Genomic DNA, 24,170 nt, shown 5'->3' on the forward strand with positions numbered 1-24,170 from the left:
ATCTATAACTAGAAATAAACACGATTGTGTCAACTGTTGGACAATAGAAAACAGATTTACAGTCAATGGAAGAACCATGAATATAATGAAAACTTTAATTCATACTTTGACCCAGTTTTTTAATTATTATATGAGATAAAACATCAGGGACTGGATACTTACCATGCTGAGTTTTGGGATCACTATCTTCACTTCTTTCATTCCAGTCACTGCAGCTAATAATCTGTTCTTCTTTTCTATAAATCACGTGAAAACATGTTTTTGTTATAATTTGTTAAAATATTAGCACTGACATTGGATGGGCTGCATTGAAATTTTGCACAGACGTTCGTGGACCACAGAGGATGAACCATACCAACTTTTCCTCTAGTGCCTCCTTATGAATTCTACTTTAGATTTTCAAGGTCCCATGAGAATAAATTCTGGTGACTCTGCTGAACTTTTTCTCCAGCGTTATAAACAGGTTAAGTTTAAACTTGTTTATTGAATAGCCTGACATCTACTAGAAGGATTGGCACAAAATTAGACATTTATTTTTCATTATAATATATCCTAATGGACTTTTGTGATGCCCTGACTTTTCCTGTAGCGCCACCAGATTTAAGGTGGCAGAGAAGCTTCTGCTATCCACATCCATCCAGTCAGTTTGTTACTCACCTTTCTCTTTATCTTTTTTCTCCACATGCTTCTCTGCATCAATGTCCATGGTGTCTTCACAGTCAGTGTCAGTGGTTTGCTTCTTATGATCCTGCTTCGTGGTTTTATTGACATCTGTCCTCACAGGCATCGCCGCTGATGCACTTGAGTCACCATCTCCATCATTTTCCACATTTCTGACATCCTCATCAGAGTCTATGTCCATATCAAAGTCCACATTCATGTCCTGATCATCATCATTATCACTAAATCCACGAGATGGTGTTTCCTCAGGTGTTTTGATATTGTTCTCTGTGTTGTCCTCATCACTTTTCTCTTTATTCAGCTCAGACTCCTCACTTTCACTCTTCTTCCTCCTGCCTCTGCCTCGTTTTCTCGACGAAGAAACTCGTTTTTTAGTTGATGAAAATGAGCCTTCTGAGGAAAAAAGACCAAGAAGAGACAGACAAGTATGTGAGAAGAGTATCAACACTTTTCTTGGTCAATATTCACAGATCAACGCAGCTAGAAACCTAAACAATGAGCTGAAACTCTCTACAAAGCTCAGTAAAGCAGATGATTCAGGTGATAACTCTCTATAGGTTCGTCGCTATGAATGATGCCTCTCACACCGTCTCATTGTTTTCACTTTGCTATTTGATCCATTATTATGATAAAAATATAAATTATAGCGCTTTTAAATTGAACTGATCTCGACTCATTTAAAGATACATCAATGGGCATTTGTTATATTCGTGAATACAAGCAAAACAAAACACAAGACAAGTTGCCAGACACCCACATCACAGCCACCAATAATTATAGAAAGTAAGTAACTTAATGTGGCTCTACATAATTTGCATATAATTATGATTATCTATGTTGTTCCTTGTTCAACACACGTTATCAATTTCTCTTTTACAAAGGAATCAACTAAACATCTCAAGCATTTCTGTCACCTTCCAATTTCTTGACAAATGCAATTCTTTGTGTTAATTTTGTAGAGCAGGCCTGGATTGGGCATAGATGAGCAAATCTATTCCTTGTTTGTCCATTAACATACCTCTAAATACAATCTTTGTAAATATATAATTATTCTGCTTTTGATTCCGATTTATTGGTGGTTAATCTTGTTTCAGTTAAAGAAAATGCAGTGACGTGTATTACAAGCCTCAGTGCCTAAAAACGAATATAACACAGATCAAAGGCTAGTAAGAGTTTATATGTTTATTACATACCGCTCGGCTGAAGAGAACCGCCTGCATCTTCATCGTCCTCTTCAGGATCATCAGCGTCATCACAATTGTTCAGCTCCACGTATGGCTGCACTTCATCTTCAAAGGAAAGTGAGACAAGTACATGTGTGTTGTAACAAGAGGAATGCAGTAATCTTGATATCACAAAAGCATCAATTTCATCAAAACAAAACTTTATTAATGCTGGTCTTTTTTTTTTAGAATCCAGTAAAAACTATGAATCAACTTTCTCTAGCTCTAAGTACAGGCCTTTATCTACAAAACACACACTTATATGAAAAGGTTTGACATCCTTTAAAAAGATATCCCGTGGAGTTTTTGACTCATGCATGCACATATGAACGTGAATAAACATTCTTACCAATGGTCTAAAGCTCCATATTTTACCCTTTCAGAGTGTTTCAGTTGAAATGTTAATCCATAAGAAGATATATTTGTGCTTTTAAGAACCAAAAACTATCTCACTATATGTTCATATCTCCTCTCTTATGCCTCTCTCTGGAGCTCTAGTAGCAACAGGGCATTTTGTGTTTGTCTCTGAACCTTTATTCTGATCGGCTGACTTTTCTGAGATTGTACCCTACTATTGTAGCTTGGTAAATGCAAATGCCGATGGTCAGTGAATGTGGAAATGGACCGAACAGACGGTGAAATGCATTTCAGAAAGAAATTATTTTAGCCACTGGTCACTAATGTGACTGTCCTTAGGAAGGCATTTCTGTAGGCTTTGCCTGAGGGAATTACCCAAAGTTCAGAGCTTTGTGATGTAAAAAAAACAGGGTTGCCATGGTTATCAGGGGGATGCCCAGAAGTGTAAAAAAAGGGCAAACAATGGCCATAAAACTCAAGAAATAATAAGATAGAAGAAGAACGGGCAACAAACAAGCATGAAAGGAACGAATCCCAATGTTAGCAGTACAGGAAAAAAGACAGTACTTTACGGTATAAACACAGAGCTCACTGTGATTCAGAGCCACTTATTTGTCCTATGACGACATGATGATGAATTCCATACATCCAAATTGGAATAGATCTGATCCAACTTTTTTTTTTTTTTTTTACAAACAGGGAGAGAATAAAAATGTACAATCAAAAGTCCCAAACCCACAAATGAATGCAAATGTTTTGGCATCATCAAGGTAACGTGATATAAGTGCTGTCCCATTCCTCTTTATACCATTTTGGGCCCTTGCAGCCTCTTGCACTCAATCACTCACCAGGTGATGTTGTCTGTGAGGGTTCAGGGCCTAGGGTTTAGGGGGCGACATTGGTATCAGACCTTTATGTTTTGAGTGATGCAAATGTTTCGAGGAAGGAAATACAGTGAACATGTTTGCTAGGCCTTAAGGATACACAGTGAACTTTGTGAGTAAAGCTGACTGTAAACATAACTTTTGTTTGTTTACAAGAAAACTCCCACAGGGCACCTTTAAGTTTTGAACTAATCACATACCTGAAATCTCAATTTCCTCAAACGATTTTCCTTCAAATCTTTCAAGCGATCCATACTCCATTGCCAAGAGCAGCTCTGAGATTTTTGCGATGTCGAGTGCTGCCTCTGGCGTCTGGTAATGCTCCCTGTCGGTCCGAATGTCCCGGCCCAGCACTCTGGCTAACTGATCCAGCTCGTCATTTGTGAAGCTGAGAATCTGGAAAATTCTTGCGATGTGCTTTCGAAAAAAAGTAGACCTGAGGTTCTCTGGTTTCTTTGCTCCACACCGAGCTGCAAAGGTGCTGATGCACGTCTGTCCCTGGTAGAAGCTTGTACATATGGCCACAGGTCTTGCAAATAAAAAGGGATTACGTTCATGCACGCCACATGCCTTTCTCTTGGTCACAAGCAGTGTTATTGCGCTGAGCAGCTCGGGTGTCAACGTAACAGCAACTTTTTTCTCAACATTTTTTCTGCCACTCTTAGTTATAACATTGATCTTCACATTGCGCTTGGACAGAATTTGCTCAAACTGTGACTGACAAACAGCAGCGTCTCCATGAAGCTCAGTCTCCTCCCTGTCCTGGAATGACTGGAGGGTGACTTTTGAAACTTCAAACACATTTCTGTTTAGGATCAATACCTGTGCAACTGTCACTCTGAGAAGTGCATTATAGACTGGAGCGCTCTCATACATGGTCAGGCTTTTGACTGCAGATGTTGCTGTCTTCTCCATGCACTGGTAGAAGAGCTGCACGTCCTGTGTGAACGGTACGGTCGGCGGGCTGTTTATTTTTGATATTGTTGAGGGGGTGTGGCTCCATTCTTCTGCACACAACTTCATAAAAGTCTCTGCATCTTGTATCGTCTCTTTATCGGCTTCCTCTTTCAAAGCCCTGGCGTATCTGATGTCACTCATTTTCTTGAGGGAATTTCCCAATCTCACCACAACACTTGGTCTGTCACATGACTTCGTCTCCTCATTGAAACCAGCGAGCTCTCGGACAGCTTCAACAACTTTGCTGAAGTTTTCAGTTTTGATAGCATCTTCAAAGCTACTTACCGACTTTTTTCTTAATATTATTAGGAGTCTTCCCATTAGCCTCAGCCTCTGTTTGATGTCTTCGGCTCTTTCTTTCTTTTCATTCATGAGGCACAAACACTGTGCCAGCTGCAGAATATAAGAATCACTCCAAACTACAGATGAAACCTCATCTTTCTTCAGGGTTTTTAACAGCTTCCTCACCTCTGATGGGATTTCTTGGGGGTCTGCAGACACTGAAGCAGCAACCAAAGTTAAGATTTTAGTCTTGCGGCCTGTTGGAGGAGAGAACTTCTTTGAAGGGCACCTCCGCATATGTCGCCACATTTCCTTACGACCATACATGCCTTTACAATATATACAGGGTGCAAATGTTTTAGCAGTGGGGGGCATGTTTGACTTTCTTCTGTTCACTTTCAGTTCCCCACATTGGGTCTTCAAAACCTCCTGATTATGCTTGTAGTTTCCTCTGTTTCGTAACTTCTGCAGGAGCTTTTTTCGCGCCTTGGATTTTCGACGTAACGCCAACACTTCAGCGATCTCGGCCTCTTCCTTCCTGTGGGTGAAAAGGTGACGAGAAATTTTAGACTGAGCTTTCCCGCAGACGTAGCAATAATTCTTCGTGGTACAGGAAGGGTCTTTGGGCTCCACATCAGAGGCAGAGACATCTGAGCTGGAGTCAGCCTCATCCTCCTGCTGGTTGGATGAATCATCATCATCTTCATCACCATCGTTGATGGGTTCAGGCACAGATCTCCGCCGTTTAGAGGAACCTGACTCTGGATTGGTCTTCACATTCTGACACTGCCGGTTGTTGATCCCGGTAAAACTGTTACTTGGTCCATCATCAGGGACAACCTGGAATTAAGAAAAACAACAAATCAATCAACAAAACAATGCTTATCTAGTACTTCCCCCTGTTTGCCATTCAAATTATAACTCTATCTTTTAAATTTTTTGACACCAATATACAATATCAAGATTCATTCAGTGTGCGGGCGCCCCCGTGGCTCACCTGGTAAGCTCGTACCATGAAAGCTTAGTCCCTACTGCAGCAGGGTTGGAATCCAACCCGCGGCTCTTTGCTGCATGTCTTCCCCTCTGTCTCGCCCTGACTTTGCTGTCTCACTCTCACTGCAACGTTTAACAGCAATAAATGCCCCAAAAAAATAGCTAGCTCACTTTTTTTCAGACTAGTTTTTTCTCCAACTCTCTCTAACTTTAAGCTTGTTTTCTCACTGGGTTCTGAGGTAGTCTGGAGCAGTGTTCATATCACTGTATGATAGAGAGCAATAGTGGGGCACAACATAGTTACAGAAATAGAGTTACAACTTTTCCTTTGCCGTGTCTCATTAGTGAATAGGAGACTTCTGCTTTGGAGTCACTGTGTTAACATTCATTCACAGAGAGCGGCAGTGGTTGTGAGAAAGAGCTTTGCAGAAGAGATGGCTTTGCTTGATGTGAATCTGAAAAGGAGAGTCTTTTTTCAAACCCCTAAATGTCATCTTCACTAATGCCTAATCACAGTTCTTGCCGTCCATAAATGCAGATACATTTTCGAGGAGGTAAACATCAGCTACAGCGTAGTCTTAATTCACATCCATATATAAATCTCCAGTGCTGGTTTATTTTAACACATCATAATTAACACTTTAGTGAATGCATTAAACCTGCACTAAGCAATTTCTGACCACCGAGGGGGCTGACAGACAAAGCATACAGAAGTCTCTTTGTTTTGCTAAACCTTCAACCAGCTTCACCAATCAGTTGTTTAATTAGGCTTTTTGTGACTTCTTTGTTTGTCTGCTGTTGTGCAAAAATGAACATTTGTTTAATTGAGAAAATAATCACCAGATTTAATCAAAAATGATCGTTACTTTGTTGACACTATGTTAAAGATAGAATATTTCCTAATATATTTGTCATAAACAGAAAGAGGCAGAGTAGTAAAAAATTAGTAGGCATGTCTGAAATAGATGTCAGCGGATGTACTTGAATTATTTGCGACATGATGGGACAAAAAGTATAAAAATATTGACACACAAAATCAAAACCAAGACATATTGCAGAAAAAAAACCTACTGTTGAGCGCCAGGGGTATGAGGAGTCCCCGTAGTTGTACGTTATCTCATCGCCTCGAAATATTTTCTTCACTGCAAACAGGCACAGGTGTGGCTTCCCCTCACAAACAACAGTCCTCATTTCACAGTTGGGACTTTTGTAATCATCATTCACGAGTCTTCCAAGGCTCCCGTCCTCTGACGAAGCATCAATGCTGCAAGAAAGATACTCTTCATGAAACTTAAACAACTATTCTCATGGTGTTGTCCTGGAAAACAGACCTGTTGTAGTCAAACTACTTAATTTTGTTGGTAAATAAACATTTTGAGATTTTTTTACATCCTTTAACATTCTGTTTAATTTTTCCAAGTTTACAAAAGTTAACTAATACTAAAGTTGAATTTTGGGTAATTTTGAACATTTTGAGAAATAAAATCATGAAGGTGGTGAAAAACAATCTGACATGATCTGGGATTCTTAAAGTTTTTCTCTTCAACATGAGCCAATACAGATGATTTAAAACAAGAACCATCCTTTAATGACCAAACTGAAAAATCAGCAGTAAACTCACCGCCAGTTTGTTCCATTCCAAGAGAAGTCAAACAAATAATTGTTCAAAGTATAACCACTTTTCTTTGTCCGGGTCTCTTTGTGAGTAAAGATGTTCCCTCGATATTCAACAACGAAGGTGGATGGTTCAATGGATTCATGGGTGAAAACACCTCTCCCTAGAAAAACAAGAATAAAAGAGAAAACCAAAAGTTACATCCAGTTGTTCTAAAACAAAAATATATAAAACCTGAACATCCTAAAACAAAAATAAACCACATGCTCTGTAGGAAACAGATTATTTGTTATAAATAGAAACTAAACAATAACAATAAAAATGGCTGATTACCCTCAGCCAAGTGCTGATCAAAGTTTTGACTCACTCTTAATTTCAAAATAACAGTCTGTTGTTATCCAAGATTTATTCATTAAAAATTAACAAATCAATTTTTCTTCTCCTGAGAAAACAACAACAAAAATTTAGCTGTTTGGAAAAAACAATTGTAACTCAAGGTCCAGGTTCTAGATTTCTCCAGAGCTTTCGACAGAATTTCATAGTTTTTGTCAGTTGAGCAAACACACACTTACAGTTTATCTATTTACAGTCTTCCTTCACTCCTGAAGACTGTTCGATGCGGTTGAAAGCTCTGGAAAAAGCTGGTAGGAGTTAGAATCAAAATATTGTTGAAAGGCCTCAATACTTATATCCTTTTTTAAACATATTCTTTGGGCATTTTGTCTTTATTTGACAGTAGATAGTGTTGTGAGACAAGAATTAAGAGGCGTGTAAAAGGGGTATGGCACATCATCAAAAGTCCAGAACCAAACCTTTGACTTGTTGCGTTTATGTGGCATGTTCATTAGAAGATCATGGCGCCCCCTCATGACCAGCACAAACTGACAGACTGTTTGGGAAAACACTGAAGTGATCGTGATCTATTATTGCACTAACTTAATTGAACATTTCCATTATTGACCTTTTGCCAATACACAAGTTTTGTTTTCTGATGTGAAGAAGCAGAAAATAAGGCAAAGGTGTCTTGCAACTGCAAGCTAGACCTGGAGTAACATCTTCAAAAGAAAACAGTATTATCAAATCATTCACTGTTCAAACATCAGTGTCTCTAATCGCTTCATGTATTAGAAAAAATGGTTTAACTGTGGCTGACTCTCCCTGCTAGTTATCAAAAACCTCCAGAAACCCTGGAACTTGAATGGAGAGACAGTCGTGTCAGCACCAACCTTTTAAGGAGTCAATAAACATTTCCTGCAGGAAGGGTTTGTCTCTGCAAGACTTTATGTGCTCCAGGGCCTCTTGCTCAGGACTCAGCTGTCTTCCTCGTTGCTTCACATCATCTGGAAGGTTATAAAAAATATTTAATATTAAAGCTTCAAAAAAGTCACACACACCTGTGTTTGTCTTGTCATGTTCATCTTGTTCCATTTTCATCATACAGTTTGATTAATACTGTCTTTACACTGTACTTCTAACATTGCGGTTGAACTGGTGTCTTTTAATGTGAATGTATTTCCCATCAGCTCAACTTATGAATCATTAATTCACTAACTCAGGCTTTAAAATTACACTTAAGTAGAATGGACACAAAAATAAGAACACGTGTACAATTTAATGCAATGTTATAGGTCCAAAAGACATGACTGGAACTTGAACCGCTAAGTGTTTTCAACTGAAGCTGTGCTGTGATGGTGTTAATTTAACTCTCTGGTGTTGTGTTGGATTCATTATATTTTAAGTGACGTATATGCCGGGAAAAAATACTTGTGACAAAACTGCATTAGACATTGTTTTGAATAGCACTAAATAGAAGATTACGTTTCATGAGCCACTAAAACAACCTGCGGTCAAACTAAAAATTAGTATAATATAATATTTTACATTTTACTTATTTTTATTCACCTGAGTCACTTGACAATAAATTCTTCTTACGTACTACTTGAATGTATAGAATTGATGTGATGCTTAAAATGCTTGACAAGCTGGTTTGGAGAATTATTGTACTGCAAAGATAATCTACTGATGCAACCTGTGTGAGACTCTGCATTTTAGATGATTTCTTATGGATTATTTGATTTATGTCATTTCAGCTCAGTAATTAATATTTATAATTATTCAGTCTTTATTATTATTTTTTATATATATAATTTTTTTGACAGGTAAGACAATGTAGTAATGTGCATTACCAACTTATATGTCACTGGCCAACTCTGGCAAGAAAAGTATTCTAAAAATAATAATATTGAATATGAATATTACAGATAAATGGGTAGGGGGCGGGTTCTGTTCACAACGTACCATTCTGCTGAAGTAAAACAGCTGATTCTTTATTGTCCTCTTCAGCATCACTGTTTTTAGGGTTTCCCTGCTCCACATCTGGCTCCAATTCATCTTGAATAAAAAGCAAAACAGAGTTTGTATTCATTTGTAGATTATTAAATGATTTATTTGGTCAGATATGTCTATTACAGTGGACACATACCTTCAATATCAATTTCATCCAGAGAGTTCCCTTTGAATCTTTCGAGAGAACCCTTTTCCATCGCCAGAAGTAGTTTCGAAATCTTTGCCAGTTCCACAGCTGCCTCTGGCAAACGGTAGTAATCCCTGTCAGCCCGAATGTTGTGCCCCAGCAGTTTGGCCAGGTGATCGAGCTCATCATTCTCCAGGTTGAGAATCTGGAAAACTCTTGCTATGTGCTTCTGAAGATGCACCGACCTGAGGTGCTCTGGGTTTTTTGCACGACACAGACTTGAAAAAGCCCTGATGCAGTGCCCTCCATGGTAAAGGCTCGAAGCCGAAAAGTCCGGCTTTGCAAACAAGAAAGGATTGCCTTCATGTACGCCACACGTCATCCTCTTGCTTATGAGCAGCGTTAATGCACTGACAAGATCAGATGTCAACAGAACAGCAACATTCTGGCCTGTCTTGCTCAGGATATTTATTCTGATGAAGTGTTTGGACAGCACTTGGGCGGCGTCGTCCCTCTCCTGGAATGACTTCAGTGTCATTTTTGAAACCTCAGGTGCACCTTTGTTTAAGACTGACACCTGTGCAAGCGTCACTCTGCAGAGTGCCCTGTACACCTGTGGGCTTTCATGCATCTTCAGGCTGTCAGTGGCAGAAGCCGATGCTGCTTCTAGGTACCTGTAGAAAGTCTGCATGTCGCGTGTGAACGGTATGGTGGACGGGCTGTTTACTCTTCGTCCGCTCAGTGAAGCGACAGCTGTTTGGGAGACTAGTTCACTCCATTCTTTTGTGCACAGTGTCATGAATGTCTTTGTGTCTCTCGTCCGCTCGTTGTCATCAGTCACACTGAGAGCAATCCTGCACAGTTTTTTGAGTGAATGTCCTATTTTCAAAGCCAGACTTGGTTTGTCATAACCCTGGTTTTTTTCATCAAAACCTGCAATGCCTTTGACCGTCTCCACAACTTTGTAGAAGTTTTGGGGTTTGATGGCATCTTCAAAGTTGAAGATTGACTTTTCATGCAGCGCTAACAAGAGTCTCCCCATTTCTCTCAGCTTCTGTCTGATGTATTCATGTTTATTTAGATTATTTCCATACTTCTCTGTCAAGTACTGAGCCAGCTGTATCAGAAGGTAGTCGTTTTGAACTACAAAAGAAATCTGGTCGTGTTTCATAGTTGAAAACATATTCCACACACCAGAAGGAAGTTGTTGGGAGAATCGTGACTCAGCAAGAGCAATCTCACTTAAGACCCTTGTCTTGCCAGGTGTTTCAGGGTTTAACATTTTCCTCGAAGTGCATCTGGACACATGCTTCCACATGTTCTTACGATTAAACATGCCTTTACAATATAGACAGTGTACACATGTTTTAGCACTCGTTGCCACGGTTGTCTGTCGTCTTCTCACTTTTAACTCTCCGCTGTTATTCTTCAACACCTCCTGATTATGATTGTAGTTTCCTTTGTTTCGTAACCTGTCCAGTAACCTTTTTCGTTCCTTGGAGAATTTGGGTAACGCAAAGGCTTCAGCGATATCAGGCTCTTCATCAGCATGCTTAAAAAGATGACGAGCAAATTTAGAAATACCTTTCCCACAAACATAACAATAATTTTTATTGGTGAAAGATGTTTTTTTGGGCTCACTGGGTGTATAGTCTTCATCTGCGCCCTGTTCATCAGAGTCCAACGCAGCTTCATCCTCCTGCTGACTGCATGAAGCATCGTCTGGCTGCAGCATGAAGGAACCTGAAGGCTCTTGAGAGGAATCAAACTCAGTAAAAGATGGACTGTCTCTGAAATCCAGCTGACTGTTGGTGTTGGTGAAGCTGTCACTATCATGGCTTGGTCCACTGTTAGGTACTTCTTCGTCTTCATCATCATCATCGTTGTCGTCAGAGCAGGACTGCTCACTGCTGGAAGCTCCTGAGTCCTCAAGCTGGAAATACAAGCAAGGAATTTTACAAGAACAGTACATAACTTTACATGTACAAACAGAAAAAAAAGTCTGCTACTTTGCTAGTGTACCATAAAAAGAATTATTAAAGGTTTTGGTAAATCTGCTTATTTACTCTCTTGCCAAGAATTAATCAAGAGAATGGATACCACTCCCATGTCTGTATGAAAGAGTTATCTCAGCTCTGTCCAAGAGAAAGAAAGAAAAGAAGAATCATTAGAATTTAAACATCTAAAGTGTCTAAAACTTTTGAACAAGACTGTATATAACCTTTATTTATTGAGCTAATCCCATTGAGATCAAGGTCTCTTTTATAATCACATACAGCATCAGAGTCACAACTAAATAAATTATAAGTTTAAAATCAGCCAGTGGAAAAAAATCAAGTTTTGCAATCTTCTGTAATTTAGTTAATTGATCTTCTGCCAAAATTCAGTATTTACCCGAGGGGTAACTAGAGTTAAACAGTCCTGAGATCGATTGGTGAGCAGTGGTGATAGATATGAGATAACTTTTGCAGGACATATTGAAGACATATATATATATATCAGTATATACACAATGTAATAAAATATAGCTCTCTTCTTGCTGCTTGTGAGGACCAGCTGTCTATTTCATGAACAGAATTATGAGCATGATACTTTTCTCCTGTGATTAAGCACAAAGCAAAATGAGAAACTGCATCATCCAATCATCACCTCTAAAGCTCACTAATCAACATGTTGCACAGACACAGTCCAGCACAAAACCCAGAGTACAACCACAACCTGTCATTTTTATTTATTAGTCAGCCTTGTGTCTGTGAGAGCAGTGTGAATGCATTGTTAATATGACAGTACTGTCCAATTTTCTTGCTTAGTTGAAGTGGCTAAAAAAAAAACCTCTGTATGTAGACAGTTAGTGAGAGCAACAAATGTAGTTGTTTATATACCCTTTCATTCCATGGTGTTGATGAAGTGGCAAAAAAGTCTGTGTTTGAAGAACTTGATCCACCAAAGGACTCCTGAACATGTCAAACACAATAAGAAACAGTAACTGCATAGCAAAGCACAAATCTGAATCACATTGTGTTCTGGTTAGAATAAAATATACCATGTTGGTAAAATGTATGGAGACCCTACATGTTCAATATGAAATAAGTCTATATCAAATAATAATAATAATCTTTATTTTTAGAGCACTTTTCTAAACCCACGTTACAAAGGCCTTTACACAAAGATGTTGGGTTTGTATTATACTGGCAGGCGTTTCTATTATTTTGTATATCCCATTTATATCAGTGAGGGTAAGCATTATACAGAGAGATAGGTCTCTGTATAATGCAATACAATTCAACAGCACCACAAACTTCAACCGCCACAGTAGAATCAACACTTCTCTAAAACAATTTCAACCAAAACTGAACATTATAACCTTCATGAAGGAGGATTTATTGCAAGACTGTTATATTAGAGTTTGCTTTAGCCAGGTGTACCTAATAAATTGCCACCTGAGTGTAACTCTAATGAAAAACTATAAGGATACAAAAAGGCTTGTGTTACAGTATAAACTTACCCTTGAGCGCCACAAGTAAGAGGAATCACCATAGTTGTACGTTATCTCCTCGCCTGGAGATATTTCTTTCACCGCAAAAAGGCACAAGTGTGGCTTCCCCTCACAAACAACTTTCCTCATTTCACAGTTGGGACTTATGTGATCATCATTTACGAGTCTTCCAAGGCTCCCGTCCTCTTCAGAAGCATCGATACTGCAAGCAAATTAAAAATGATAGCACTTCACCATATGTTTTTCTTATAAAACATAACCTAACAAAAAGGTCAGTTAATGTAAAAGCTGTAAAACACACAGATAACTTACCACCAGTTTGCTCCTTTCCACGAAAACTCATACAAATAATTGTTCAGAGTATCACCACATTCCTCCCTGGGCCTTGTGTCTTTGTGACAAAAGATGTTCCCACGATATTCAACAACAAACGTGGAGGGTTCAACGGTTTTGTGGGTGAACAGTCCTCTCCCTAGAAAAGCAAAGATTAACATGAAAACTTCCACTGTCAACCATTATACAGCAGCGGTAATCAACATGACCTGGTAAATCTATAGATCATTTTAGTAACTTGATAATAAGTTATTTGTTTAGTTTCATATATCACATCTGGAGGGCATTTTATTTACTCCATATTCCTCTCTGACCAAATGACTGTCTATACAACAAAAAATAAGTTGCAAAGGACAGATTACCCCAACCTCTTGTCAAGTAATACCAGAAATCCTTTCAATATAAACATAGCGATTGATATCAGAAATGTAGCACATACCTTTAAATGAATCTATAAACCTTTCTTCCAGGAAAGGTTTGTCTCTACAGGCAACTATGTGCTCAAGAGCATCTTCCTCAGGAGTCAGAGGTCTTTTCTGCATTTCCATGACAACTGGAAAGTTTAACAAAGATACTAAATTAGGTATATTAGGTACATAATATGACACATTGTTCTTTGGAAATATGATGATCCTCACAGACAACAGCAGGTAAGTTAGCCAACAAAGACATCTTAGGGCTACAAGATGTGTTGTCAGTGTGAAAAACGTAATTTCCCTGTGTAAAAGGGGAGAAAAGTCTGTCAAATAATAAAGAACATATATCAAAACATTATGCTTATGATGTATGTCAGGTCTGAACAATGAAATGTTTAACACATTGTAAATTAAATTTAAGACTCTGAAGGCCTTTTTGGAGACACCTGGATTCATTTAACTACAAAATAAATTTAAAATCCATCAATCAAGCCTGTGCAAGAGTTCACTACACATTTCTGTAATTTCCTTCCCCAACCCCAACATGCCCAACACATGTGCTGCCACCCCAAGCCTGTATGCAATTCTCATGTTTCAAGAATCAGATGCCAGCTTTGTTTGTAGAGGTACAGATGATTGGTTAAGGACTGGTAAAACTAAATAGGCTTTTCAAAATTTAAATGTAATATTCTGCAGCATGACAACAAGCCCAAACCTACACCCAGAGTCATAGGAAACTAAGTCCTGCAACAGAGCCCTGATCTCAACATCATAGAGTCAGTTTGGGATTACATGAAGACACAGAAGACACAGAGACAGCCCAAATTAACAGAAGAACTGTGGCAAGTTCTCCAAGATGCTTGGAACAACCTAGAAAATACCTATATAACTGTACACAGGTGTACCAAGGAGAACTGATAGTGTGTATAAGTCAATTGTGGTAACAGCAAAAAGTACTTTGATTTAGTTTTCCCGTTTACTGCACTTGATATGAAGCTAGCTGATAAATAAGACATTAGTTTTAAAGTATGTTCACTTTACTTTTAGAGCTTTAAACTTTTTCACACATGAATAGAAATAAGTTTTGAAACTAAGACCAAACTATAAAGACAACAGTAATGCTAGTAACCTGGCATTTATCTCTTCTATAAGGCATGTTCATAATGTGTTTATATGAAACCAGCTTGTTTTTATCTGACTGTTGTTTACTTTGCATTGCACCCATGCTTTGCTATCATGCTACCATTAACTAGCCAGTGGCTAGTAGTATCTTACAAAGAGGTTATCCACTGCTTCTGACTTAAATAAATGTGTTTCAACATATATATCGTTTTCTCACAGAGCAACGTTTACCTTCACATTAATACTCCACAGTAGAAGCAAGAAGGGTAGCAATGGTAGCTAGCACACTGGCAGCCATCTTCCTTTCCTTTCGCCTTTCCCAGAGACCCCGTGACGATGACGTCACATTATCATAGCGAGCGGTGGCAACTCCAGCCAATCATCGACCTGAAACGTCACTGACTGACTTTAGACGCAGCGAATCTGCTTTCAAGATAGTCTCGGCCGCGGGGAGCAGCGGTGGACAGTGATACATGCATGGGTGGTTTATGAGGACATACAGAGATATTTTCAATACACTGTCCCCATATACAAGTAAAAAGCAATGGTGGAATGTGACTAAGTACATTTACTATGGTTCTGTACTGTCGTTTCCTCTCATGCCAGCAGATACCTCTGGTCTACAATTCAGAGTGAAATATAGTTTTTGCTGCACTACATTCATTTGACAATTGTTTTACTAGTTAGTTCACAAATAAGATTTTGCATACAAAACATATGGATCATAAAAAAAGAACTCAACAGTAAACACAAATACAGCTAAACTATTGTTGATTAATGGAGAAGAAAAGGAAACTGTCAAACATTCTGATAATCAATCAAGTTCTTTTTCATGAAAAATGCCAAAGATTGCATGGTATTTGAGAAGGCTTATGATAATTATGTGGCTTGGAATATTGAGCAAAATTAGCATTATAGTCCTCAATTTTCCTGATTATATTTATACTTGAGAAATATTTCTATGCAGCTTTTACTTGTAATGGAGTACTTTTACTTCAGTAAAGAATCTGAATACTTCCTCCACCACTTCCTCTGCTAAAACATGCATACTGTGAACACTAAGAAATACGCGCCGTCATTCACATACCTTAAACCTCTTCAACTGTAGAGTCTCAGTGGGCAACGTTTTGAAATGTTTTTTTATTTATTTATTTAAAAAGGACATACAATAGAAAATACCCAGAGAACCTTGGTTGCCATACTCTTCAGACTAGGGGTTAATGTAACCAAGATATACATGAAGGGACAGTATTTCTTTATTTCTATATAACACCGGGGTCATGATTATGCAAGAAGTCAATGTCTCAAGAGGACACCTTGGTTGAAACAGCATGCCCAAAATGAACTCAAAACTCTCTTCTGTTCATTTTTAGTGTTCAGTCAAGAAAAATGGTAAAATTGTGCATTGTTTCCAAATGGCATGAGTCTTCAGCCTTCTAGATGTGCGCTACATTCATAGACAAGATGTTCTTAAATGTATTCAAATGAATTTCAAACATATTTTTAATCCCATCACTTGGACACTGGTGATCAAAATGTGTCCACTGCTATAAATGAGGTAAAAGGAAATATAGAAAACAGTTTCATTCTTTCATTTCTTCTTTCATTCTTTAACATAAAAAAAAAAAAAATCACAGGTCACTCTGTAGTCTCACAATCAAGTGAGACTTGATTAGACTAGACTTTTCAAAGTAAGATTACCTGAAGAACACAGATACGAATTAGCAGTTTCAGTATTTGTATTTGACTGAGAGACTGACAACAAATCATTGCTTTGATGAATTGCTGAAAATAAAACTACGCTGCAGGTTTGTCACACTAAATGACAGTTGGTGATCCACATCTACATCAGGGAGATGTTTTCAGTTTATCTTCTGGCATGGATGTTTACAACTCACACCGACAAAAATGAAAATTGTTTTCATTGTAGCTTGAGTTCTTCACTGAAGTTCAATTTGCACAAGAATTTAAGCAATCATGATACATGGAAGGAAACAAAAGCAGCACCATCCATGAGAAACAACTAATTAGCAGACACACAGAAGTTAAGCTGTGTTCTGCTGAGCAGTAGTAAACAGTCTGAATGCTGAGCTGAGTCTTGCATCTCAGGTTCCAAGTCCCGGATACACAAACAGTGTGTTTGAAGATCTAAAAATCCCAACCAACATGGTGTTTAGGAAGTATGACCGTTCAGCACATTGTACTTATGTATGTGAGAGATGTATGCTGTCCATTTATATTTATGGGAGCGTGTTTAAATGAACATTTCAGGTAAACTACAACCATTTACAGCACAAGTTGTTACACCAATAAAAGGTCACTTCTGTTCTCATTGCTCTTCATCACTCTGACTCCTCATCGTCCTCCTCATCAGGTATAAATGGCGGGTCACTGCCTGTCTTCTGCTCAGTCACTCCCTCTTTCTTCGTCCTGAGATGCAGCTCTCTGACAGTGAGAATGCGGATGAGCATGGCCTCCATGGTGCTGTCATCCAGAGCAGTGGAGGAGAACCACAGGGGGCTGTTGGGGACGCAGCAGCGCTCGGGGTGAAGGTAGAACAGGTTGGTGCGCTGCTTTACCGACTCCGAGCTGGATGGAAGACAGACGTTAATGTCAACATGCTGACCGGGAGATTAAAGGAGACAAATGTGCAGCACTTAGTTTCGTTTTAGTCTCTGGTCTATCATGGGAACATAAATTGAATAGGCAAGACTGATTTCAATTATTAACAAAGATGGAAACAGCCAGTGAGTGTCATATTAGGCTCGGGCAAACACATTAAAGGATGGGTTCACATTTTGGTCACTGTAATCATTTACAATCACTTGGAAGCATGTCATGAAGGGATCTGTTCATGGCCAGTATGAACAGGAGGACAACAAAAAGCAAGATTAAAAAACTATTTCAAAGTACATATTTACAGATCATGATAGATGTATGATATGCAGATTAGGTTTTATGTGGGTGAGGGGTAGGAGAAGGAGTGAGAGCATTTCAGACAGTTCAAGAGATGAGATGATTTAGACAGCCAGAGGTACAGTAGCTGATGAGAGTGTTGGTGGGGTACTTTACTCACCACTTGGAGAGGTAGAACTCATAGAGTCTGACCGGACAGCGGAGAGGGTTCTCTGTGTTCTCCACCATCTCCAGGATGTCCTCTTTACTCTCCTCCTCCTTACGCTTCTTGGCTGGAACCTCTGGATCTGAAGACGACACAGTAAACAAACACATTAACATCTGATATGAATCCATTTAGAAAAAATAAACACAGAACTGCTGGTAAAAAATACTATAATTTAATTTTTTCCTGTTATGTGAATATGCAGAGAAATAACATAGAAGCTAATACTTTTGTGACTTCTATCCTGTTGCCTGGTGTTCAATAAACTTTCCCTTGATCACAGATGTTAACACACCAAATAACAGACACAGATAAAGTGATAAAATAATTATGCATGGTAAGACTTTACTATAGAAGGTAATACTGTCTGATGTAGGAGCATTTGCTGCTTTTTTATCTTTTATTATAGTAAATAAAATATTTTTTGACTTTGGGCTGTAAGTCAAATAAAACAAGACATTTGATAGACCTTGTGCTCTAGTATATTGAAATGGGCGTTTATAATGCTTTCTAATGCTCTATAGACCAAACAAGTAGTCAAGAAAATAACTGGCAGATTAATGGATCATGAAAATAACTTGGACTCTAAAATCATATATATACATTTATGACACATATATACAAATAAAATTCAGGTGGTAGCTGCTACATATTCATTTTATAGTTTGTGATTGTTTTTGAAGCCAATTTGTTTTAGGGAAAATATAATGGTTCAAATAATGTACATTTGACACAGATCTGACTCATATATTCTGCTCTGCAATGTCTCCAACAAAATGTTTCATGATAATTTGTGTAGCATTTCAACACAAGAGATGCTTTGAATGATCTTTAGCAAATTATTTCTGCATGTCAATTACATGACTTCCTAAAAAACATTTCTATAAAAACACAAAACTTGTGATTGTTAACATGAAGAATGAAAATGTGTTTTAATATCATAAAAATCAATGCTGTTTATTACAGGTTTAATATCCGGTGTTGGTATGGAATTAATAGGTATTTAATTTTGACCTCAGCCACACTGGTACCTGGCTCTGCTTCATGTATGGATATGGGCGGGTAGAAGCGCAGGAAGGTGGTCTTGGTGTTATTCGGGTTGGTTTTGGTGCAGCGCATGACGTGGGCGAAGGACAGCTGGCGGTGCTGCTCCACCGTGGTGAAGCCGAAGTACTTGCAGCAGAAGAAGAGCAGAGTGTTGAGGAGGACGATGGGGGAGTAGGCCCCCAGCTGTTTACAGTCCCAGAGAAACTCCTCCTCCACACGGGAGTGGATGTAACCTGGCGAAGAGAACAGAGAGCGGAGATACCGCTGGTCAAATGAGGGTACAGTTTGTTTTCATGAGACAGAGACTGAAAGACAAACTGATATACTGAGAGAATGCCAATGTCAGCGATAACTCACCACCGGCTGTGACGGAAGGTTTGAAACCTCTCAGCATACTTGTGAACTCAGTGGAGAACTTGTTGTAGAAGCGATCCATGAATATGTTCTCCACGCGACCGTTCTCAAACAGGTACTACACATGGACAAAATGGTACAGATTTGGAATGAGAACAATGAGGATGGCAGTTTTTTATTTCACTGCAGTGGGTCTGCTGTTTCTTTTAGTTGTAATCTGGTAGTGTTTCAAAGCACTGCTGAAATCACTGTTTACATTTTATCAAACGCTGGGGACTGAAGATAAAGCTAAGAGTTACAGGTGGTGTCTTTAGTAAGGGTTTGTTAATGGATGCGATTGTAAGGGGATGAATGTCTTTATTGTGTTAGTGTGTCTGTATGTTTATTCCGTGTGTGCAAAACGTTGCTTATCTTGCCTGTTGGATGCCGAGGCAGAGGTAGAACAAGCTGTCGGGGGAGTACGGCTCTCCATTTGGTCGTTTCAACTCCGTGATGAAGCAGCAGAGGCCGTAGCTCAGCTCAGCTGTAGTGCATCGAAGAATGTCCTCCTTTAACTCCATGGGACGCGCTAATATCAAGATATACGGAATTGAAAGTGATGACAAGTTGAAAAATCTTAACAAGTTTGTTTTTGATGCACAAAGTCAAACTTTTAAATAATGTCTTCAATGATAAAGTTTATCATAAAGTGATAAACCTCAGTCTGAAAACCTATTTGGACAGGATTATCATTACAGGGGGAGGTGGGGGATAAAATTGCCTCTGGTCCCTGGTAATTTCATTTGTTTTCCTTCTCACAGTCATAACTCAGTTAAATCTGAATGTACATACATGTGTTCCCTTTGTTTCCAGACTTACAGAAGCGTGGTTTCTCCAGGTTGGGCTGAGTTTGCCTCCACTGTATCCACCGCTTCCAGGCATCGACTCCGTACTGACTCTTCAGTTTAGGGACTTCTACAGCCATGGCCTTGTGGGCGGACCCTCTTTGAGATGTCGTTTCCGCTGCCTTTGACGACCGCTGCGATTTACGACCCTTGGATAAAGCAGAGAGGGAAAGAGGGGGCTGCAAAACCAGTATCACAACTATAAACTACAAATAAAACCAAATCTAGTTTAGCTACCTTCTTTTCTCTGGCTTTCCTGTGTGCTTGGCGTCGTCGTGTAGTGGCGGGTGGGGGGCTCGGAGGTTGCCGGGACTGCTCTCTGAGCCGGGCCATCTTCTCCAGAGTTTCTAACAATTATAGCACATGAAACTTTAGACCAAGAACTACATAGCAAACCGGTGTTTTCAAATAATTAGAGCAAACCCTTTCAATACTACTCAAGGTTGAGATAAAACTCAAATGACCCTGAATGAGTTTATATATTTATACATCTCATCTCCTCACCAACAGTAAAGTCAGCTTCAATGTCCATGGGAGGCGGAGCGGGAGGCGGGGGCTCTGAGTAAGGCTCACTGGGCATGCCCACAGGAACGTCTATGATTGGGTTGAGCTTCTCGTGGGCGTACGATCGACTCGGCGACCTGAGACCTGCGTCAGACGAAGCATCCTCCCAATTGTTGAGGAAACTGGCCAAGTCGTCTGTATCCAAGTCGTCGCTGTAGTTACTGGTGTGGTCTGTAAAAGAAACATGAGTGTAATACATTTCTCATATTAAAACCATACGACATAAAAATATCTGAGGGAGATAATTTGAGGTAATATTGATTGTATGAAAGGCCATGGTTAAGTTTTTTTTTATTAAATTCTCCAAAAGATGCCAGTCGAGATTTTATGTTTATAAAAGATATTTGAGAAAATAATGACTAAAGCACAGACTGTAATTCTTAAAACAATTGATTAAGACATTTTAAAAATGGTCTTTGCTTTTGTCAAATTGACCAAAAATAATCAGAAACATGTGATAAGCATTATATGACCATCAATACCATCCAAACACCATCATACTCTACAAACATACATGTTTTTTGGCTTCAGATCAGTTTTACTCTCTTTTTCAACACAGGAATAAATTTTTAAAAATTACGTAATGTCATCATTTTGAGTCTGCAATATTTTGGGTTGCTGTACTGCCATCCAACTGCAGTATTCCAAACTTAAAACTATTCAATCATTCTCCTTTTCATTGCTTCCGTTTATAAAAAAAAACAAACTTTAAACCATTTCTCTCACCATCTGGGGCAGCTGCTTCATGTCTCTCTGTCTGTTTCTCCATCACTTTCTCCTTTGGCCTCTCTGGTTTGTCGTTCTTCTCGTCTTGTTCTGCCACCATCTCAGCCATGAGGATGAGCTCGGCCTCAAAAGGATCAGACGGGATCTTTTCTTGATCTCCTGGATGGTCTCCACGATGCGCTCAGCGCTGTCCATCGTCACAGGAAGGAACATGGGCACAGGCAGCTGTGGAAGACAGGTCGAGAAAATAACTGCCTGTGACCAGGGTCTGTGATATGGCCTTTTTTTAGAACTTTCTTACTGTTGGTGTTTTCAGATTAAAGACAACAGAGGAAAAAAGAACAAGGGAACCAGGTATGCCTTGGGCCACACATTGGTACAGAACAGGATTTTTCAATTACACAGACAGTAAATTACATCCCATATAGTATAAAGTACATTTTTTCAGTACAATACTGGATTTTTGAGGCCGATACTGACAGTAAAACAGCAGTTTTCACAAACATAAACAACATTAACTGCACCAGGGAACACTTGTTACATGTCTCATTATTTTTTTAAGATTTGCTCTCTGCTATTTATTTAACCTATCTTCTGCTACCTACCTATTTGCAATACTGTACGTTGTACATGTTGCATGTTTGTTCATGTGTTGTTATGTGCATTGTATGTATTTTTATTGTACAACTTTCCATTGAGGTGGAGAATAAAGTCAATCAATCGATGAATCAATCCATCAATAAACCAACAATCCTGATACAAATCCATTAGTTTTGTTTGTTAAAAGATTGTGACCAGATAATTACTGAGCAAAACATTTTACAACTGAAAAATAAACTTGTCAGTTCTCTCTGGTGGACAAATGATCTAATGGAGACACTGTTTCTAAAGGATTTCTTTCCTGAAATCTATTGTTAGTTAATGGCTGAATCTCACATATGCAAACGGCTGATGTATAAGCTGGACTTTTCATTTCATTGGTTAGCATTAGCAATAGCATTAGCAATGCTGAATATGAATTGCTCCAGGGCGCTGTCTAAAAAAACAGGATCTTTTGTGTTGAAATCCTGATCATGAGATGATCTGTAATTTATTTGATTTCACTTGAAGAACGTACTACACTTCAGACACTTTGACAACAGCAGGATAGTCAGTAAGTGTCTCTTGGAGAGAAGCATTTTCTGCTGCAAATTAAAGGTATGTAAAGCTCTAAAAGCTAATACATTTTTAACATAAAGGTCATAATGAAGAAAAACGTTAAAATTAAAAAGAATGATCCCAATTATTCAGAGTCAGATGTGGTTGTAGTGTTGACGTACCGGTAGCGGCAGGCCCACAGGTCTGGGGGTACACTGGCTGTACATGTTCATGGGGACAGGCACAAACACCGGCACTGGGACAGGCAGGACCATGATTTTAGGGAAGATGTCGTCTATAGAGATAAAAGAAAAGAGAAACAACGTCACTGCCACTGTTGCTACAAGAAAAAAAAAAAAAAGTCACTTCAGAGCTGTGTCATGGAAATGATTAAAGTTAAAAGGAGAAAAACACAGTTTCTTGTTTGTCCTGGAGCAGAGATGTTGTTAATATACAGGCCTGGTGTCTGGGTGTTGCTCTTACCTGTCTGTGATTCGACATCAGCTGTCTGTGTTTTACAGGAGACCCCTTTGTTCTGCACCAATGGTCGACACAGCAGAGCCTTGTTTTTCAGGATCTTTGGGCCAGGAGGAGGAGGATGAGGTTTCACTGTTTCCGTCTGAATACTGATCTGAACAAGGAAGAGACAAAAATCAATAACAACTCCAGAATGAATCATTTTCAAAACAAAAGGAATAATCATGAGGTAAAAGCAGCAGAGGTAACAGAGGTTTGCGAAAGGTGCGACCTGACTGTCTCAACAGTTAAATCTTCATGTATTTATATTTGTGCAAATTTGACGGGGAGAATGTTAGTGAAGGCCATGATTCACTTCATTCTTATACTCATCAAGCCATTCAGTCACATCTCCTGTAGATGTCCTATTAACACTCTCTCAAAGTCATTTCTATGTCTTCCTCTTGTCATCTTGAGCCTAAGATTGAGGTTAACTGGGTCTGCTCAGGTTTTTATACATGTATATGTCCTCCAGCAGCAGCAGCAGCAGCTCCAGCAGCAGCAGCAGCGTTCAGTTTCTATGTACAAAATATCTGGATCTAACTCCCAGAAGACTTGAGTCTGCTCAAACTCTTAGTTCTTTTAAATCTTTTCAGGCTTTTCTGCCCTTAATTCAATTACATCTTGGACATAATATCTTGCACTGCAGTTATTTTAGCTCTCCTGTTTATTTTAGATCTATTACATTTAGCCATTTTTCTTTCAAATCACTTCTTAAAACTCATTTTTATTAACTTGATTTTATGTGATGTTGTCTTTTTATCGTCTCCAGAGCGCCCTTTTATTGCTTTTCTTGTGTTTGCGACATGCATGTGTTGCGTGTGTATTTCTATATGGCCGCTCCCTCTTATTGTCCTTATTTGGTTTGTCCTCCCTCTGTAACTTATTGTAGACCATCATTGCTTTTGATTTGTTTGTCAAAGCACCTTGTAAACAGTTTTTAAAAGGTGCTATATAAATAAAGTTATTATTATTATAATATTATTTTA

At 38.8% G+C, this 24,170-nt stretch overlaps 2 protein-coding genes across 5 annotated transcripts in view; both read right to left on the bottom strand.

Annotated features, from left to right (window-relative positions):
* LOC130184300 (uncharacterized) overlaps nt 1-15,151 on the bottom strand; it is a 40,640-nt gene extending 25,489 nt beyond the window's left edge. Inside the window, exons 1-14 of one of the 4 annotated variants that reach the window (XM_056400226.1) lie at nt 15,064-15,151; nt 13,734-13,847; nt 13,274-13,433; nt 12,971-13,163; nt 12,348-12,419; nt 9,475-11,398; nt 9,291-9,383; nt 8,219-8,332; nt 6,999-7,155; nt 6,449-6,641; nt 3,346-5,224; nt 1,875-1,970; nt 658-1,071; nt 163-236 (exon numbers count right to left, since the gene is read on the bottom strand). In XM_056400226.1, coding sequence (XP_056256201.1) covers nt 163-236; nt 658-1,071; nt 1,875-1,970; nt 3,346-5,224; nt 6,449-6,641; nt 6,999-7,155; nt 8,219-8,332; nt 9,291-9,383; nt 9,475-11,398; nt 12,348-12,419; nt 12,971-13,163; nt 13,274-13,433; nt 13,734-13,842 — 5,478 coding nt within the window. In that variant the 5' untranslated portion in view covers nt 13,843-13,847; nt 15,064-15,151. Of the gene's footprint in view, nt 1-162; nt 237-657; nt 1,075-1,874; nt 1,971-3,345; nt 5,225-6,448; nt 6,642-6,998; nt 7,156-7,564; nt 7,617-8,218; nt 8,333-9,290; nt 9,384-9,474; nt 11,399-12,347; nt 12,420-12,970; nt 13,164-13,273; nt 13,434-13,733; nt 13,848-15,063 lie in introns of those variants that run through there. The other 3 variants (XM_056400225.1, XM_056400227.1, XM_056400228.1) reach the window with 3 other exon arrangements.
* Nucleotides 15,152-15,953: 802 nt separating this feature from the next.
* The window catches only part of zmym4.1 (zinc finger MYM-type containing 4, tandem duplicate 1), a 28,901-nt gene continuing 20,684 nt past the window's right edge, over nt 15,954-24,170 (bottom strand). The window contains 12 exon segments of the mRNA XM_056400230.1: nt 15,954-17,421; nt 17,909-18,035; nt 18,985-19,233; nt 19,358-19,472; nt 19,771-19,922; nt 20,213-20,387; nt 20,476-20,585; nt 20,743-20,973; nt 21,529-21,678; nt 21,681-21,753; nt 22,848-22,960; nt 23,149-23,296. Of these exon segments, the coding sequence (XP_056256205.1) occupies nt 17,175-17,421; nt 17,909-18,035; nt 18,985-19,233; nt 19,358-19,472; nt 19,771-19,922; nt 20,213-20,387; nt 20,476-20,585; nt 20,743-20,973; nt 21,529-21,678; nt 21,681-21,753; nt 22,848-22,960; nt 23,149-23,296 (1,890 nt within the window). The 3' untranslated portion in view covers nt 15,954-17,174.

The sequence above is a fragment of the Seriola aureovittata genome, chromosome 16, assembly GCF_021018895.1.
Source record: "Seriola aureovittata isolate HTS-2021-v1 ecotype China chromosome 16, ASM2101889v1, whole genome shotgun sequence".
Taxonomy (NCBI): Eukaryota; Metazoa; Chordata; class Actinopteri; order Carangiformes; family Carangidae; genus Seriola; species Seriola aureovittata.